Consider the following 19,143-nt stretch of genomic DNA (forward strand, 5'->3'; position numbering starts at 1 on the left):
CTGTTTGCTGTGTGTGAGTTGTTGATGGTGGCCAAACACAGTAAATATTTAATGAGGCTTGTCTGGTAAGCGTTTTTCTGTACTCTCATAGGATTAGTGTCGATGCACAGGGCTAAGGAGATAATTACTGGGTTTAAAGCTAAACCTCATTCAAGGTCTCTAAAGGCATCCACATCAACTGCTGCTTAAGTGTACGCAGCTTACAGGAAGGTGGTCAGTGTGTGTGTGTGTGTGTGTGTGTGTGTGTGTGTGTGTGTGTGTGTGTTTGTGTGTGTGTGTGTGTGTGTGTAACTAAGATGCCCCCATTGACTGAATAAACATAAGAGCTTTGTGGTTTCCTTCGTGCCCTCGTATTACGATCCCTGAAACTTCATATGAATATTTTCAAAGAACACCAACAGGTTTCAAGAGTATTTGTGTTGGTGTGTGTTTGACCCCTTCGAAGCCACCACTTATCTTATATGGTTCGAAGCAGGCGCTCAATTGAAAACTGTTTTTTCGTGTTTCGACTGTGAGTGAACCGGTTCCTGGCCAGGAAAACCGGTTCCAGAGTGGCTCCAACTCTTTGCTGGTGTAAAACCGTGAACCGCTTAAGTCAGGGACGAGGGGTGGGGTGCTGGGTTGCCGTGATCAATACACAAACCAAACCGGTTTCCGCCATTTTCCTGCAGCGAAAAAATAAAAAAGACTAATGGATTCCAAGGCAAAGCAGTGGTCAGCCGAGGAGACAAGCTGCCGTTGTCCGCCATCGTTAATCTGACGTCATGATGTGCCTCTTCCACGGGCTGTGTTGGTTCGCGTTGGTCAAAGAGAGGTATTAAAGTAGTATGGGAGGCAGAGCCCATACTAGGCACCTCTCCTTTGGAATCATCTACCAATCAGGGTACATGATTTCACCCTCTCTACTTTTAAGAGTAGGCTTCAAACTTTCCTTTTGGATAAAGCTTATAGTTAGAGCTGACTCAGGCTTGGACCAGCTTTTAGTTATGCTGCTATAGGCTTAGATTGTAAGGGAACTGGCACACTGAACTCCTGTCTTCTGTTCACTATTTGTCTGCATGTCACTAACTTTAGATCTTTCTGGTCTGCTGTTGTGGACATGCCTCCAAATACTAGGACTAATAAAATCAGTCTTAATCTTTATTGTTACTGTTGTATGCTTATCCTAAACTTAGAGCTGCTTCACTCCAACTGCTATAGTCGATATTAGCATTCCAACATCCATTATCACCACCGTTATTATAAATGCTAATACTACACCTGCCGACTTTAACTTGTTTATCTAAATCAGTGTATCATCATGTTTGCTGTTCCTGTTATTGTCACATGAACATTATTCATTATTATTGGCACTGTAGCCATCAGTCTGTGTGAGCTGTTGTTACTTTCCAACCCCAACACGGTCTCAGCAGATGTGTGTCGAACATGAGTCTGGTTCTGCTGGAGGTTTCTGCCTGTTAAAGGATGCTTGTCTTCGTCACTGTTCCTTCATAAATGCTGCACAGTGCTCTGCTCATGGTGGATTAAGATGAGACAAGATTGATTCTTATCCAAACTTGATGTTCGGTCTTTGTAAATAATAACAAAGAGTAAAGTCTGGACCTGCTCGGTTTTGAAAAGTGCCCTGACATAACACTTTTGGTGTTATAGAAATAAAGACTGGTTAATTAATTAAAGGTTTAGTGTCCTTTCAATTTCATTTTTCAATTTCATTTCAATTTTGTTTCATCCTGAAGTTGAATTCCCGTCATCATGACAACAAAAGTCGGTCAGCAGCAGAATGATTAAACAAGCTGGAGTCACATCAAGTATGATGACATCCATGAGAGTTATTAAGTCCATTACATGCAAGTATTTATGTTGTTGTGTTTTTTTATAAAGTGTGGAAAAAAAATGAAAAGGGTAACTTGGTTGGGTTAATCAAAAATTCACAACCATGTCCAGGACAGAATTTGTGACGATTCATTCAAAGGGGTCAAAAGCAGAACATGCTTTGTCTCTTCTCTTTGGATCTGCTGTTAAATCAAACTGCATCCGCAAAATGTAGTATCTTGTGCAATTTAATAAAATATCTGAGATTTCGGTTTTGATTGATTTGAAAATTGTAAAGTATTTAGTGAAGCCCTGTCGACAAAAACAAAGATCTGAGGTCAATGTGAAAACCAGATTTATTCTGTAACAGTGCACTAAAGGATGCTGAATGTATCTGGAGGCAATCCACACTATCATCATGAAGTGAGACTTCGGTTTGGACCTTGAAATTCTGGTGAATTGTGCTACAAAATAAAGGATCATAGTTTGATTTGAACATTGGTGTTTGAAAGGGACGGGAAGCTGGTAGAAAAAAACGCAACTACAGAGGAAAAGTGAATGCACACCTGACCACAACTGCCAAAAACCCCCTCATGAGAAGTGCTGGAGCTGCAACTGATGAACTGGGACCCTGGGAATGTGATGAAACACCATGATGGTATAGTAACTGTGTCCATTATCGCTCTGAAGGGTGTGCTTTTAAACATGGATGTCGAGTCACTGACTTCACTCATGGTTTCTGAAGAGACATTATGAAGCAGGGAGAAGGCTGTCGATGTGTTGGGATGCTGGCTTCAACTAACTTCCAGCAGAGACGCCACCAGGGACTTTGGTCCCTGGTAAAAAAAAAGGGTTCTGATATTTCTGGGCTCTTTTCAGCGATGGGCCCTTGGATCTGATGTAATTTTACTCCCCTGTATCGTACGCCTGTATTTATTCAGCAAAGAAAGACCAAAACCAGAGCTTTAAGATGGTTGGGGCACTCTAGTACGTCCAAGTACTGCAACTTCTAAATGTAACCCTTTAGTGCCACTACCCTTTTTCTCCATATTACACTTTCTCTTAGCGATTCATAATAGCTCCTTAAACACACTCTGGTCTGTGTCTGTCTCTAGGTGATGGAAGTGGACACACACCTGTATACAGTTTAGATAGCCTGATGGAAAACTGGACAGGAGCATGGTGTTGCAGGGAGGCAGAGGTTCTTTGTCTGTGTGACACACTGAAGAAGGTTTTCAGTAAATGTATGTTTTGAAAATCAGCTCCATCATCTGGTATTTTCTATGAACTGTAGAAATGTAGATCATAAATGTAATGATTTTCTGAGACTGGCTGCTCGACACATATGGCAAAAAGTCAATAAAATGAATACCAGCTCTGATTTTCTTCTCTTAAAGCACCATGTTTATGTACCAGGCTGGAAACATGCACAGATAATTATGCATTTAACATGAACAGTGAAAGGGTTTCCTTGGCTTTTGTAACCAGCCTTAGATGGAGACTCCAAGAACTGCAGCTTTTGGCACTGCCGCTGTGGCTTCATTTATCAACACAGGAGGTGTGGAAATGTAAATCACTGGTTCCTGGGTCCATGATATGAGCCCTGCTGACTCCTGCATCCAGTAACAGACATTTAAGGACAGGGGGCAGTTCATTGTATTTCCTGGCATCATCTGGCATAATATCCAGAACAGCTCCCTGCTTTAAAAGTGGCATTTTTTCACAGTGTTTTGAATTATGTATTAGAAATGGACCTGAGTGTGCGAAATAAATATCAGTATAGCTGTGTCCATAAAAATCTTAACCTCAACACACACACACACACACACACACACACACACACACACACACACACACACACACACACACACACGCACGCACACACACACACACACGCATGCACACAGTAAAGAAAGAAATAACTCTATTCAGATGACATTCAGAGACATTCACAGAGCCTCAGCAGCGAATAGGTCAGCGTAGGCATATATTACACGTGTGCCATGTAAATGTTCTTACGAACAAAAGGAGGCAGCAGTTCTGTTTTAATTAAACTTTGATTCACATTTCTGCTAACGACACTGATCAAAGTGAGCTATTTAAATGTTTCATCACTTTCTTTCCAGTTGACATAGTGAGATAATAAAACAATGCAATAACAAAAACAAGAACACAAAAGGGGAAATGCTTTCAGCGCCTCTCACTCAGCCTCGCTAACATCTCAATTTTGGAGAAATTAACCGAAAGTGAAAACATGGCAGAAAGCAGTGGAATGTGACTAGTGGCATGTGGAACACAAAATTGGATTCAATTAGTTTGCTGATTTCGACTCATATCTACAGCAGCCCCTAGGCAGGAGCAGTGATATGCACTATGGGCAAATGGAGAGCAGCGATTTTATGCAGCGCAACACCTTTAACAGGCAGCTGCTTGGAGACAGGCAGCGGGGTAATGTGGTTCTGGATGGAGCTTCAGGAGAGCTGGGGGGGGGGGGGGACCCTGATAGCATCTTTACTGCCTCATACAAACAAGCTGCAGGGCCGGCTGGCTGGTCAGTATGGAGGCAGTGATGGTGGTCCGGCTGATTTTGTGCATGCATGTGTCAAGATAACCACAGAGAGGAAGTTTGACTTTAGGCAGGCATACCGGCACTGATATTTGTGTGTGTGTGTGTGTGTGTGTGTGTGTATGTGCGCGTGCATGCTTATAACTTTATGCATGGCTGAGTTTTGGATTCAGGCAGCTCCTATCTCATTTGGTCTCCATCCGCAGACCTTTCTGCTCATTTTTCAGGTGTGGAGGGGATACTGGCTGAGGCGGAAGAAGGGCAAAAAAAGGAAGAAGATTGTGAGTGCTGCGGGAGTGTGAGCCCTCAGCATCACTCTGTATTTTTATTTCAGAATGTATGAATGTAGAGTAGAGGTGAGAAACAAAGTTTGTCTTTGCTCCTGTGTGTGTGTGTGTGTGTGTTAGTGTGTAGGTACAAAAGGCTCTCTGTGGTGTGTGACCAGCTGTGGGAGGTGAATAATAAGGAGTCGTGCCTCTCCAGCCTCCTACCATCATTACGCTCATTACACTTCTTATTGGGCTGGGAAAGCTGTGAGGGTGTGTGAGGGAAAGGAAGCGAGGAAAGTGGAGCCTAAGAATACAGACCAGCACCCTGAAGTTTAAGTGTTCGGTCCAGATGTGAGAGCGACTTATCCTCTCCTCTGCTGACAACTTTATCTATTGTGGTCGCGTCCACAGAGACGGCAGCCCTAATGTTCCTCAAGCCTCCATGACACATCAGTTCAATTAGCAGCGCCGACCAAAACACACTTTGTCAAACACTGACTCCCCTCTCTCTCTCTCTCTCTCTCTCTCTCTCTCTCTCTCTCTCTCTCTCTCTCTCTCTCTCTCTGTTCCTCCTAACCAGTCTGACTCTGTAATGAAGTCGGCCAGGAGCAGGTCTCCCAGCTACACACCAGTGCACACACGCACACACACACACACACACACACACGCATGCACACACGCACACACACACACACACACACACACACACACACACACACACACACACACACACACACACACACACACACACACACACACACACACACACACACACATACATACACAATGACTAACACTGAACAACACAAGAAAAAACACAAATGCATCCACACATCAGTCTGCCCACACTACACTGAGTACTTAACTTTCATTTCACAGCCTGGCTGCACAAGTGAATTTCTGGCAGGTAAGTAGAACAACTCTCAGTGTCATTAAGCAGCTCTGCGCATCGTCAGCTCGGCATGGCCCATATTTAACTTATCTAACTTTTAAAGGAAGAGTCAGCTGAGAAGAAACCCTCTTTTTGATCCTGGGATGTGAGGGATATTTGATGTACTCTACTGTATAAAGTGGAAAACACCACAGTGAGTGATATCCGCTTGTAGACCGCACATCTCGGAAGCAAGCCGTCTTTCATCTAATGCTAGAAATTAAAAGAGAATACCAGAACGCCACTTACAGTCGAGATGAAGAACTTGAATCTCAGCTTGATCGTTTAAAATTTCTCTCTGATACATTTAGCTCTGCTTCATCTGTTCTGAAATATGCAAATCTTAGAGAACACAGGGCGCTGGTTTGGCTCAGCTGTTAAAGCATGCGTCCCATGTACAGAGGCTTCAGTCCTCATCACTGATTGGTCTCCCAGCCACAACCCTTTCCTACATGTCAACCCGCACTCTCTAATCCCCACATTTCCTGTCTGTCTTCGGCTGTCCTATTTAATAAAGGCGAGAACTGCCACAACAAATAATTTGAAAATTAAGTTGAGATGTGCATGTTTTGGACATTTAATATATGACCTCACATATCATGCTGCTACTCTGTTAAGATACTAATTTTCAACTCATTGAAACAGGAATTTAATTTCCAACTAAGTGACTGGTCTAAACCAGGGGTTCCCAAACTGAGGGTCGGGATCCCCTGGGGTTTCGCAAGATTTTTTTTTCTTTAAGTAATCTAAAATTTCGCACATTGCCATTACTGTTAAATATATATTTTTTAAAGTAATTCATTTAGAAATAAAACCTTCCAAATACATATTTTTCATTACTTTTCTGCCTTTCTTCAGATTACTCCTAAGGTTACGGTTAGAGTTAGGGTTATTTTACAGTTACTTAACTAAAGCATCAGCAGCAGTGGTTAATTCAAAACATCACAGGAAACACATCCATATGTGCATGTAGGTGGCTACTTTTCTGCAGACTAGCTAAATTAGGTATGCAGCTACATTTAATCATTTCAAGGGACAGTGGGGGTCACAAGTCTTTGGCACCTATATTTTGGGGGTCGAGGGCCGAAAAGTTTGGGAACCCCTGGTCTAAACCATAGACTGTATAATAAATGGACTTAGTATCCGCTTGTCAGAGACCCCGTTGTGAGAGCTCTTTAGACTCTGATCCGGACTACAGTCCTGAGCAAAGCACCTCATTGGGTCAGAGGGGACAGGCCCAAGGTCGAGCGAGATGGGCAGTCAGTAGAGTCAGGGGAAGCGGAGGCAGTGGACGGGGAGTGCACGCCAGGGAAATGTACGTGCAGGAGGCGGGCAGAATGGCAGGACGGGATTTGATTGGTTTCATATAATTGGACCCAATGACGGGGATGGGTTGGTGTTTTCCCAGGTTAACTCCGGCTGTAGATAGCGGCTTTTGTGCTTTTTTAAAATCTAAATCTGACTACCAACCCCAGCTTTAAGACAAAAAAATCTCAGTACAATGTATTTAACACGGCTGAACATCTAATTGGTTTGCTGAGTGTGGTTACCCACAGAGCCAGACTCACCAGCCTTCTGTCATCCTTGCAGGTTAACATCCACATTGATGTGCTGGTTGCTGTTTATGACACACACATTATTCACTACGCCTCTTGTCTGTACCTGAATGGAGGCGTAAATATATCGCAGCCGGAGGATATTGAAGTTGAAGCTGAAGATGTTCCTTGAGTGTTTCCCACAGATACAGTAGCCGATACCCGGGGATATGCGCCACATATAGAGTCTACGTGTCACTAGCATGCCTGAAGACATTTAAGCATCGTCGCTGCTACTGTGAATAATATCAGCAGGATGATTGAGTCAGATGCTCAGTTATGCAAGGCAATTTTGAGCGAGCGTACTTCCATTATCAGTGGCATGTCATTTCGGAGCTCTTATAGCTGCGGTTACACATGCAGGCAGTAAATGCATGCTGATATGCCATGGAGTGATTCCTTTTAGTGTCATATCTGCAGCTTACACACAGTGTAGTATTGTCTTAGCCAGCAGGTTGTGGGAGATTGTGTTTCAAAGGTTACTGTCTTACAGCTGGAAACAGAGATAAAAACATATTAAACATCATTAAAAATGCCCTCAGTGGAAAAGACTGCGATCTAGAGCTGCCCTCTTTATTGTGAAGAGTCTTAAGATAATCTTTGTTTTGATTTGGTGCTTTGTCTCATTGCTTTTTCATCTGGTTTCAGAGCTGCTTTCAGAGGGCAGATCCAAGTGAGATAAAGTTTAAAGAGAGTTCAGTTTTTTTGTTGAAGGAAAGAAGATTTAAAGCTCCTGTGAGGAACTTTAGGTGTGACCACTTTGGTGCCCCCTGTGGATGAAACAGATGTATCTCTTTGCTGTTTTCATCCTGCATACAAGTAAGTAGTTTCGCTGATAGAGGAATGAGCTCTTCAGACCTAAACTGTTTTTTGAACCAGGCTGTAAACATGTTTATTTCTGCTGTGAAGATGGTCTTCTTTGAATGTGTGTATATGTGGTTTCATGTGTTTGTGCAGCCAATTTCAAGTGGACGCTCGATGAACTGCAGTTTTGAACACATCTGCATGGGCTTCATATTTTAAGACCGGAGGTTGCCGCTTAATTGCGACAATCTTCTAGTAGCTTTCTTTGCATTTGAATGTAGCACATTTTCCTTCTGTAGTGTTTTGAATGGTGACCTTTGGACCTTAAAGAATCCAGCTCTGAAGAATTGACATGTCTCGCTGCACCTTCTTACTTTTAACAGTTAAGAAATAAATTATAATATGACAAGTATGATCATTATTTATTAAAGCATTCAATTAAAGAAGTGTGTTAAGAAATTTTAACACAGAAGTGATAAATGCTTTCTGGACATGTGTGTCTCTACATACTGTAAACCCCAATCATCCTCCCCGGTCAAAAAGTCTGGAACCCCCCCCTAAGATGCCGCCAAAGTATTCGTTCAACGTGTGCTGTGTCTGCAGCAGCCCTTCCTTCATCTTTTTTTGCTAAGGGATTCATTTCATAGAGAGTTGTTTCCTGAGCATAAAGAGACTCATACTCAGACAAATATGTGAGGAGCAGAAATTGAAGAGGTCAAACAAAGACTGTTTCCTCAGGTACATTATATACGTTGTACCAGTCTGAGGAGGTTTTTCTTGCTTCTTTCTGCTCCTTAAGGTAAAAAAAACGTCAGTTTTCATAGAAGATAAATATGCCAGTATCAATAGCAGAATAAAGCAATTTTTTTTCCCTCTCTTTTATGCTCATGTGCAATTATTCCTCCTAATCAACCTGGAATTAAATCCTCAGCCTTGAAAAACAGTATGTGGGTTCAGATGTGGTGCATGAACTGCATCAGAAGGGATAAAAAAGTGATTTATTTTCATAGAAGCTTTTCTACAATATACCTTCTGGTACTTTTGTATTTTAATAACATCTTTTTCAGAGAAGCTGACCTTTAATGAAGGTTATGCTGCTTTGTTAGAAAAAAGTTTTCATCCACTTTATTTAAGATTGGCTGATGGAGCTCAAATTCTCAGTCAGGAGAGGAGGGGGTTAAATACTGCACCCACATGCAGCATCACCACTATGCCACCACAGCCAACAGCTTATTTGTTCCCTGCTCAGATTTTTCTGCCAGCTCCTCTAGGGGGTTCAAACCTGTAATGCAGATACGGTGGAAGGAGAGGCACAGTGAGGGCTCAGACTGATGAAGCTGCAGTCGTGTGGCCTTTTGCATCAGCAAAATGAGGCCCAGAGCACCTCAGGACTAAATACCTTCATGATAAGACTGCTCAGGCTTAAGGCAATGACATGCAGGGCAACATCAGGGCAGGTTGGATGAAAATAGAGCACCTGCAAAGTTAGCTTTTTCATTCAAGCGTGTGGCAACGTTCAGTTTTCAGGGGTGGCATATTAAGTGGAGGCTCTTTTGTTTAAACTGAAGCGTCCTTGACCTGAATCCTTGCTCGCTTCATTTGAACTTTTCTGTATCTAACTGCTGTTAGCTCCCCGCGGTGAGGGTATAAGCTTGGAAAATTTTGCTCCAGGGATCAATAAAGAATCACAAGAAAGTAACACAAAATTGAATCGATGTTTTGCTCAGCGATTCACTCTTACAGCGTGTTAGAGGCGTTGACCTGAGACCGCTATCACCGACTTCAGTGCAGCTTTGTGGACTCTTCAGAATATGTTGCAAAAAGTTTACACTCCTTGGTAAGTCTGTGCTTGATTTCTCTGTGAAACACCAAGCAGATGTTAGCTCATAGCTGTCGATTAATGTCTGGCAAATGCCTGAAGCTGACCGCAGGTGGCTGCTGGGATATCAATCCTGACAGCCAAACATGAATACACACACACACAGATATTCACGCACCCACGTCTAAGACAAACTCTGTGTTCATCTTTTCAGCTCTCAGCAGGGAGTCTAGTGTACAAAAAAGTAGCTGTGATGACAGAAGCTGCACCGTGTGTGTGTGATAATGTGTGTGTGGTCTCCTTCTGTTTAATTAAAGCGCAGATCTGTCCGGGGGAAGAGAACACAGGCAGATGGCACATAAAAAACTCAATCACACTATTTTTGAGAGGGGGGTTTGATGAAATTAAATGAACGCATTCCCATCATCCTTGATCTTCAAGTGCTGCATACAAATTTATATCACTCACTTTATTTTAAGGTGCACAGCATAACTGTTTCCTGCCTTGATCACTTGAGCTTTTACTTTTTAGGAGCTAGAAGCCCGTTGAAGCGGTTGTTGCATTACATTAACAGCTGTGCCATTATTTGAGTTGTAAATGAAAGGCAGTAATTGTTTCTGTGATCAGAGTAAATACGCAGCTAAGATTCAAGCTAGCCAAGCTGTACAAATGAAAACCCCTCTTTTGGAAAAGAAGGTGTCTGTGAAATCTGCGATAATTAAAACTCTGATGGCTGATGCGGCCTCAATTAAGTCCATGCTGGAATGTACAGAGATATTTACTGATGTTTGACGAGAAAACAAAACAAAAGGGACGAAAGTTAAGTCTATGAGTGGAAAGTAGATGAAACCATACTATAGGAAAAGATGGACGACATGGCAGCTCCTCAAAAGTGTAGCCAAAACATCTAGAGCTCCCTTGACTTTCCTCCTCCATGTCAACAGATGGGACATGGGTCAAACTTTACAATCAAAACACACCTCAGTTAAGTTTTTCTCAAACTTTTATCATTCTAGTCACTTCTTATCAGGCTTATTAATTTCAAAGTATTCATTCTTTTTAAAAGTTAAGTTTGTGCAAGTTATTTGATGATATAAAAAGAAAAAGGGTGCAACAAGTTTCAAGAGATTTTGCCCTCAAAAGGACAGACAACAATGTGCAGATACAAGCAGGTTTATTTACCTCCTTTTGCATCATCTGACACCGGGTGGCTTTTATCACATCAGGTTGCACTATCCTTTAGCTTTCTGTTCTTTTCAATACCACCTGCTTTAAAAGACACAGTCTATTATTGTCACATCTTTTTTTTCTTTTTTTTCTTTTTTTCCTCTTGTCTGCATATATATTTCTGGTTTGTGTCATGTTTGTCACAAACTGTCAAATATTAATGCAATTTGTTCTTGCAGCAAAAGAAAAGAAAGAAAACATTTTTCTTCTGTGCTTGTGACTGTGTGCATGCGACCATCACCATCCCTCTTAGAACTCTGGCCTATCTTTTATTGACAGCTAATATCATGTTCTGTAAAAGAGGGCATGCACACCTAAGTGGTATTATCGTCACATCTGACAGCACTGAATAGAACCTATCCTTACGAAAAACACAGTTTTACAGACCTTTTTTTAACCAAAAGCTACTGCGAACAAAAGTGAGGGAGAGAGGGCGAGCAGCAGTCGTTGATAGACGTCCAGACAGTCAAGATAGATAGCAATGTAAATAAAAACAAAATGGACCGACAGATGAACAAGCCGTTACTTTGATGATTTTTAAACATCTGTTATGCTCTTCCTCCTTCCTCTGTCACAGCGTTCACTCCGCTAACTCTTCTCATTCACAGGTCGACAAACACTGATGTTTTTTTGAGTTCATTTAGCCTTTCGTTACAATGTACACATAACGTCTTTGTCTTTTGCAGACAGACTGAGAGCAGAGGAGAGAGACAGCGATGCCATCTATCAGTCTTAACCTGTAGAGCTTCTCAGCACAGCACACGTTAGTCTGTGTTCAGGGACTTTTCAGCCTCAGCACTGAGCACTGTGTGGAAATGAAAAATAGAAAATAACTCAATTTCCCAGGACTTCATTTTTGTTGCCTCGATATTGAAACAGGCATCAGTATTGTTTGACTTTACTGGTGCTGTATGGATATTCAAAATTATTGTATCATGACAACTCTACACACAAACAGTCGATGTGACTTTGATCTCATCTTCACCTGTTTTTACTGGCATCTGCTTGTAATGAGGTACACCTGCCAGACGGTGGCTGCAGCACAACTGAAAGCTGTTCAGCAGTTGCCATTAAATAAGAACAGAAGAAGAAAGCATAAGTTGCTGGTACAATGGGTGGGGCGCTGTGAGGTCAGAACTGGAGGAAATTACAGAGACCTCTGTGAGGAACTTCTTTAAAGAATGCAAACTGTGCTGTGGTAAAATGAACATATCGAGATAATAACCGTACATTTATCTTGCTAGCAGATGATGGATCTCTCTCTCTGTCTCTGTCACTGTTTCTCTGTCTCTGTCCTCTCTCTCTGTCTCTGTCTCTCTGTCTCTGTCTCTCTCTCTCTCTCTCTCTCTAGTCCTCAATGACCAACAAGTCATAGTTTTACTTAAAATGCTCGTCCCTAATCTAGACCAAACCTGTCTCTTGGGTAATGACCTCACTGGGACTGAGAGCCTAAATGCAATTCATGATGTTGTAATAATTTGAGTTCATGTGCGAAATAAGTATTTACATTAATTTGATAAGGATTCAGGGAAATATTTAAAGGTAAAAGTGAAAGCTAATTATGCTGTAATTGTAATCTCTAAATATTCTATTTAGTGATTTATAATATTTAAAATATATTTGGGTTTTTTACATATAGAATGTCACTGCTTTCTGTAACCCCGCCCCCTGGTTACGGTGCTTTGAACTCCAGAGAGGAGTAGTGTTTGAATTAACGTGGTGGCAGTAATGCATGCAGAGACACCTTTCTGTACCTGTTTTATTTTTGTAGAAGTAAACGGTTTAACTTATTATCGAGTGTTCCTGGAGGTTGGAGGAAAATTACAAGAAAGGGATTTTTAGAGCATCAAACTAAGTCTTTGTTCAATGGAACCCACAGAGACTTTATTGTCTTACTTATCAGGTTTATACTGTCAACTTGCGAAAGTTCGTATCTCCTCTCTCTCTGTTCCAACGCAATATCTAACACAGGAACAGCTCTTGCAGCGGTAAGTTTGATGTTTTGTAAGTAGAAGGGGCGGGGCATCAATACCACGTCTCTATCAGCTGATCTAAGCAGACTCTTCCTCCTCAAACTTCACCAGTAAGCAACCATCAGGGGGTATTTGGTCCTCACAATTGCCCAGCAGGAGGTGAGGACTTGTTGTCCATCTCTATACACACTGTCAACGGGTAAAACAAACAAAGAGAGAGAGAGGTTTGAACACGCTGCTCCTTTGACCTTTCCCTCTGATCCATCTCAGCTCTCTCTGCTTTTCACTTCCTTTGCCGTCGTCTCTACAAAACTTCCCCCTCCTCCCGACAACACAACAAACTTGCCTCACATCTGCTCCTCAGTGAGCCCGGCTCTTTGCTCCAGACATAAAAAAAAACACCCACAGACAGTCACAGACAGAGTCTCCCTCTTGGAAACGCTGATGACGATGTGACTCAGATTCCCTGGCGCTCGCCGTCAGTCTTCTTCTTCTCTTAACTGAGCTCCTGTAGGAATGCCGCTGCATTCCCAGGATGCTTCAGCGAGGATAATGGTCGCTGCGCAATGACAGAAATAAGACAGCTGCCATCTGATGTGAGCGTGTGCACGTGTGAGGGAGAGAGAGAGAGTGGGTAGTTACACGTAGCTGCAGATAATATGATGTGAATGCTAAATTGCTTCTTAATGGGAGGTCAGTCTTTTCATTTGTGTGTTCTGCAGCGACTAATGTGTCATGGGTAATTATCAGATATATGCTCTTCAGGTTGCAAGGTCTTGTGTGGGATGTTTCATAATGCTGGCAGTGTGTTACTTAGCTTCACAGCGGGCCGTTACACAACCTGTGGGATGTGCTGTTTTTCAGCCAAATGCGATTTTGCTCGCTTCATTTTTTCAAACGTTTGGCTGTTTTCTTATTTTATCCAACAGTCCTTTTTAATTTCACACAGTGAATGCCTGTGTCCAATTATTTATCATATACTCTGTGTTTATTTGCAACAGAGTTATCTATATTTTTAAACAAATAAACAAGCATCAATCCGACTAATTCTCTCTGTGCTGCAAACTCAAAGGACTAAAATATACCAGTGCGTTTGTAATCCTGTGCATTATTCCAAACTCTAAACCAAGACCAGACTTTTATATAATACTTGAGAGGCTTTTTCTTGAACTGTTCAGTATGTTTTATTATTTTATTTATTGCAAAGAAAACCCAACAAACAAATAAACCTTTGAGGATCCTGTGCATCCACAAGACCCTAACCCACATTCTTTAATCCATGTACAAGAGGGACACGAGAGGCTACAGCTATCATATTCGTTCTCTTATTTCTACCAAGACGCTCAGTATGTGTGTTTGTTTGTGTGTGTGTGTGTGTGTGTGTGTGTGTGTGTGTGTGTGTGTGTGTGTGTGTGTGTGTGTGTGTGTGTGTGTGTGTGTGTATGTGTATACCAGAAATATCACGAACATCACATAATTCTGTCAACAAGAAGAGCGCTCATATTTCAACACATCCTTGCATCATCCATGCTTTAGAGAAAGCTTTTGTTGCAGAAAATAAGCCTATTCATATGTGGGGTGATTACTCTCTCTCTCTCTCTCTGTGTGTGTGTGTGTGTGTGTGTGTGTGGTATTAAATAGGTCTTGGTAATAAATCTGATGTCTGCTGCCACTGTATAAATATAGCCAGGGGATTTGGTTGTGTTAGATGTTCCAATTTCATCACCGCGGCTCAATCGTGGTGTCAGAGCAGCTCTGGCTGAGCTATTAAACAATGAGCACACAGAGGTGAAGACGGGTTTAGGGAGGATTCAAGAGTGACGTGTTATTGTTTGCGTGACATACCTGACCACACCCGGGACAGTCGTTGCCGTTCTCACAGGTCCTGCGTCGTGCCTGGATGCCGCCGCCGCAAGGCACATTGCAGCGTTCCCATGCAGACCAAGCCGACCAGTAGACGTGGGGAGGGCAGGGCAGGTGTTCGTTACAGTACCTGAGAAGAAGAGCAGAAACTTAATAAGTCTAATGAGTCTCCGAAGACCATTATTTAGTTTCTAACAACAAATCTAAAGATGAATGACATAGTTTATGGCACAAGATAACTTTGATGGAGCAGATTTTAACGTCTATGGATGTATTGGTAAACACCTAGCCAACCAAGAGTTAGAAACAGAATATGTGTAAACATTGTAAAGACAGATGTTAGGCTAGAAAATACTTGAATCTATTCATTTACTTCAAAGTGCATTAAAAAAATCCAAATAGAGGCGTAAAGTGTAACATCGGACTTCCACCAGATCCGTGCCTGGTCCTTCTCTGATCCGCTCCGTGCTCTCTCATCCATCAACACCCACCGGTGGCATTTTCAGAATGGAAATGCCACTGGTGGTAATTACTGAATCAAGGATTCTCCTCCTCCTCTCCTCATCCATGTTGTCTTTCTGGTCCTCTGAAAACCTCTGACCTGTTGACTCCAGGCCTGACTCCGCTCATCATGACGGTTTGTTGTTGTATTTAAGTGAAATACAATCTGGTGATAACACAGAGTGTTTTATTCTGAAAATTAACCAGTTTTCATTTTGTTTTGGTGCCTGACTTCCTGTCCTGCTCCATCTGCTCTGTTGAGATTGATGTGTCCTGCTCCGGCATCCGGCAAAAATAGAAGTCTTGTGTATATGATCCGTTGTATTCCGACCTGCTGGATCAGTGACGCAGCCAGAACGGATCCAGTGGAAGTTAACACATTGACTAGAATAGAAACCTTTCAGATCGGGGGCTGTGACAAATTGGAGACAGACCAGACACAGATCCGGTGGAATTTGGCCATGAGAATGTTTCTGACCAGGATTATCAAAAACAGGAAAAACCAGCAAAAATTATATTAGAGATCTAAAACTAACTGCAAAATATCAGCAATTAACAAAAAACATGAACAACATTTAAAAAATAATCTTTGCAGAAGTATCTCTGCATGATGTGATCACTACACTCATTTACAGCATCAGTGAGACAAATTGTATTGATACATAATCATCTTTGAAAGCTTTGACTTCTTTTGAATCGACATAAATAGGTCAGATATTGATTGTTCTTTTTAGCTGCTCTTGTCTCTGCCAACTCCAAAAGGAAACATTTAAACGGCTAAATGCTCACACTGCCCACCAGCGAGTCAATGAGCTTGTGTGCCATGTTTTTCTGCAGAGGTGGTGGTGTAAATGTTTTTTTAGTGTTTGTTTACGGGCCTGAAATCAAAACAATGCGCTGAAAGACAAAAATACCCCACAGAGCTTAGGACGACTGTGGAGTGAGGTGGATTTGTCACAAGCGATCCATTTCACATCAACGACTCATTGATTCATTGTTTGTGTCAAAAATGAAAACAGAGTGCAGCCTCCGGAAAAACGGAATAATGTGTTTGTTTGCATTTTGACAATAAAGTTTAACTAACGTCGGCGACACACCACTATATCATGTCTGACAGTGTCTTTTGAGCCGTCCCTGGAAAATTAAATAGCTACTTTATCTGACAGAGCTCTGACTTTAAAATGTGAAGGCCACTGGAGGCGTCACCACACTTTTGAGACCTTGCCACTGAACTGAAATAGCTACACAGAGTTCAGACCACAAGAAAGAGGTCTGTCTGAGGAGGCGTGTAAACTCCAATTGAAACAAAATCTAACCAACCCCGACACTCGTCTTTGATGTGGCCTTGGAGCACAGAGGACATGGTGCACCGTGAACCAGAATCATGCCGCTGAATCCTGCCACGAGAGATGGGCTGGAGGTGCATTTCTGTGCATGGTGCAATGACCAGTGTTGCATAAAAGTACATCTAAGAGAAGTCCGTCTCAAATACAAATGAATGCGCATATGCATTTTGCATAATTCATTGACACAGGCTATTAAAAAGGCCACAAAGATGCATGCATCATCTCTAATTACATCATTTTACAAGACAGGATTACTGCCGCGTCTGAAATACTTAATTACGCAGTCCTCATTATGCAATAACGACAGACGATTGCCAGCCTTATTAGAGCCATATTATTTGTTTTATAACTTTGTCGCATACTATAAAATTGTTTTGATTGCTGTTTTGTTGTGTTTTGGCATATGACTGCCTTTAGAGGAAAATTGAGTCTTCTTTTGCTAAAAAAGCTCTGACTTTATTCGCTTCCTCTAGAGGCACAGGCAAGATATTTCCATTGTGCTCTCCCCTTAAAATCTCTGCTTTTGTTCAGGGTGAAATAAAAGCTTCACTCTGTATGCTCCGGTTGTTAAAATCCTGAGAGCTGAGTGTTCTTTTTTTCCACTTTTTCTAATCTGCATGCTTGTACTGCGTTGATTCAGCGAGGGGGAGTAGTGTTGGGAAGTCGGGAAGATTGTGGATACAATCTTGTGAAAGCCAAACACACTCACACGGAGATATTCAGGCAATATGCAGCTGATTTAAAGCTTCAAATCATCATCATATGCACTTAAATCATTAAAGAAACATCACTGGCTTTCCCCCCATCTTCTCCTTTTCTCTTCCTTCTGAAATCACACGCAGCTGATGAGAGTAAAACGCAGCTAATTACCTGTTTAAGGCTGAGTAAGCAGCGTGGACGATGTCAGTATGCTAAGGGAAATACCAACAGAAGGTGCATAAACGCAGGCATTAACCAGCCAGATTTAAGCCCATAGCGCTGCAGTGCTCAGTCGGTTTCAGAACATTTGCTTGATCTTTAAAAGCTTTGCCTGCTGCAAACAATCAGGGCCAAACTAATGGGAGGCCTGCTGGCTAGAAGACACAGAAAAGGAGGTGAGAAAAGAGCCTCATTTGAATCCTTTTGTAAATATGCTGCCCTATGCACATATGAGCTCACACCATATGTATGTCAGAACATAAATGTGCATTAATCCAAACAGAGTGCTCCAGGAACAAAGTGAGTGGCGGGGCTTATTGCAGACGTCTGACACCTCTAAAAGGAGGCCTGTGCCCCATAAAATAAAAGCCCTCGCTGCATTAAAAGAATCATTCACTGAGCAAAAGCTGTGAGAGAGTGCCAGCCCCCTTTCAAGCTGTGTGGATTAAAGCCTGCACAGAAGACTTTACCTATTTCACACATGGGCGACTACAAACAACAGATGCGGTGGAAGTTTTTGGACACCGTCACACTGGTTGGGCATCAGATGCAAAGTTTTTCCCGCTCTTATTTTTCAAGCATTGGAGATACACATGCCTGACACACCTGGGTTTACTCACACTGAACACACACAGAAACAATTTCTTGCACCCCCATCATATCTCTCTCTCCCTCAGTCAGACTGACACAGCATAATTCATCTGCTTCACATATACACACCAACTCCTCTCACTCCCACCTCACAAAGATGCTTTTCCAGCCCTCACAGCTGGCCTCTAACCGGCCTATGGTGTTTTAAATAGCTGAACGGAGCGGGAAGAGGAGATGAAACAAAGCAGATTACAGCAGAGAGAGAGGGAGAGAGGGGGTGGAGGAAAGGAAAGCCTACTCCTGCTGGCCTCTTGTAGTCTTCAGCTCCAGAAGAAGAGATTTTTTTTCTTTAGGGTTCGTGAGTAGCCGGGCTGTGCCAGTCACTCCGATAGAATGTATAAATGATGGATGTAGTATCCGTGACGTCACCCATCTGTTTCTGAAGCGCTATTTTGAGGCCAGAAGCCATATTGGAAATGTTGAACTCGTGTTCCCGCACGTCAGTCAAGTCAGCTGTGCCTCTCATAATGGAAAACTCGTATCTTAATATCTTTGAAATTGCCACATTATGAAAAATTAGCTCCCCGTGAGTGAAATGAGCTATCCAGACTACACTCATTTTTTCTACCAGGCTGTAAACATGTTTATTTCTGCTGTAAGGTGGACTTCCTTGAATGGGTGTGTATGTGGTTTCCGGTACTTCGGGAGCCAGCCTCAAGTTGACGCTCAGTTTTTAACACTTCAGCATTGGCTTCAAGTCTCTCGGCCGGAGGTTGCTGCTTGGTCACTCCATATTTTTTACATCAGGCTGAGCAGTCCTTGAGAAAAGATGGACGGCTCCACCAGGAGAATCAGTGACTATGAAACGGGAAGGAAGGTGGGGGTAGAGGAAATGAAAAAGTGCAGAAAAAGGAGGGGAAAAAAGGAT

The 19,143-nt window shown here is 42.3% G+C and overlaps 1 protein-coding gene across 1 annotated transcript in view; it reads right to left on the minus strand.

Annotated features, from left to right (window-relative positions):
* The window catches only part of sema5a (sema domain, seven thrombospondin repeats (type 1 and type 1-like), transmembrane domain (TM) and short cytoplasmic domain, (semaphorin) 5A), a 174,380-nt gene that overhangs the window by 39,773 nt on the left and 115,464 nt on the right, over positions 1-19,143 (minus strand). Inside the window, exon 15 of the mRNA XM_034705796.1 lies at positions 14,842-14,989. Within this exon, the coding sequence (XP_034561687.1) occupies positions 14,842-14,989 (148 nt within the window). The remainder of the gene's footprint in view (positions 1-14,841; positions 14,990-19,143) is intronic.

Source organism: Notolabrus celidotus, chromosome 17 (assembly GCF_009762535.1).
Source record: "Notolabrus celidotus isolate fNotCel1 chromosome 17, fNotCel1.pri, whole genome shotgun sequence".
In the NCBI taxonomy this organism is placed as follows: Eukaryota; Metazoa; Chordata; class Actinopteri; order Labriformes; family Labridae; genus Notolabrus; species Notolabrus celidotus.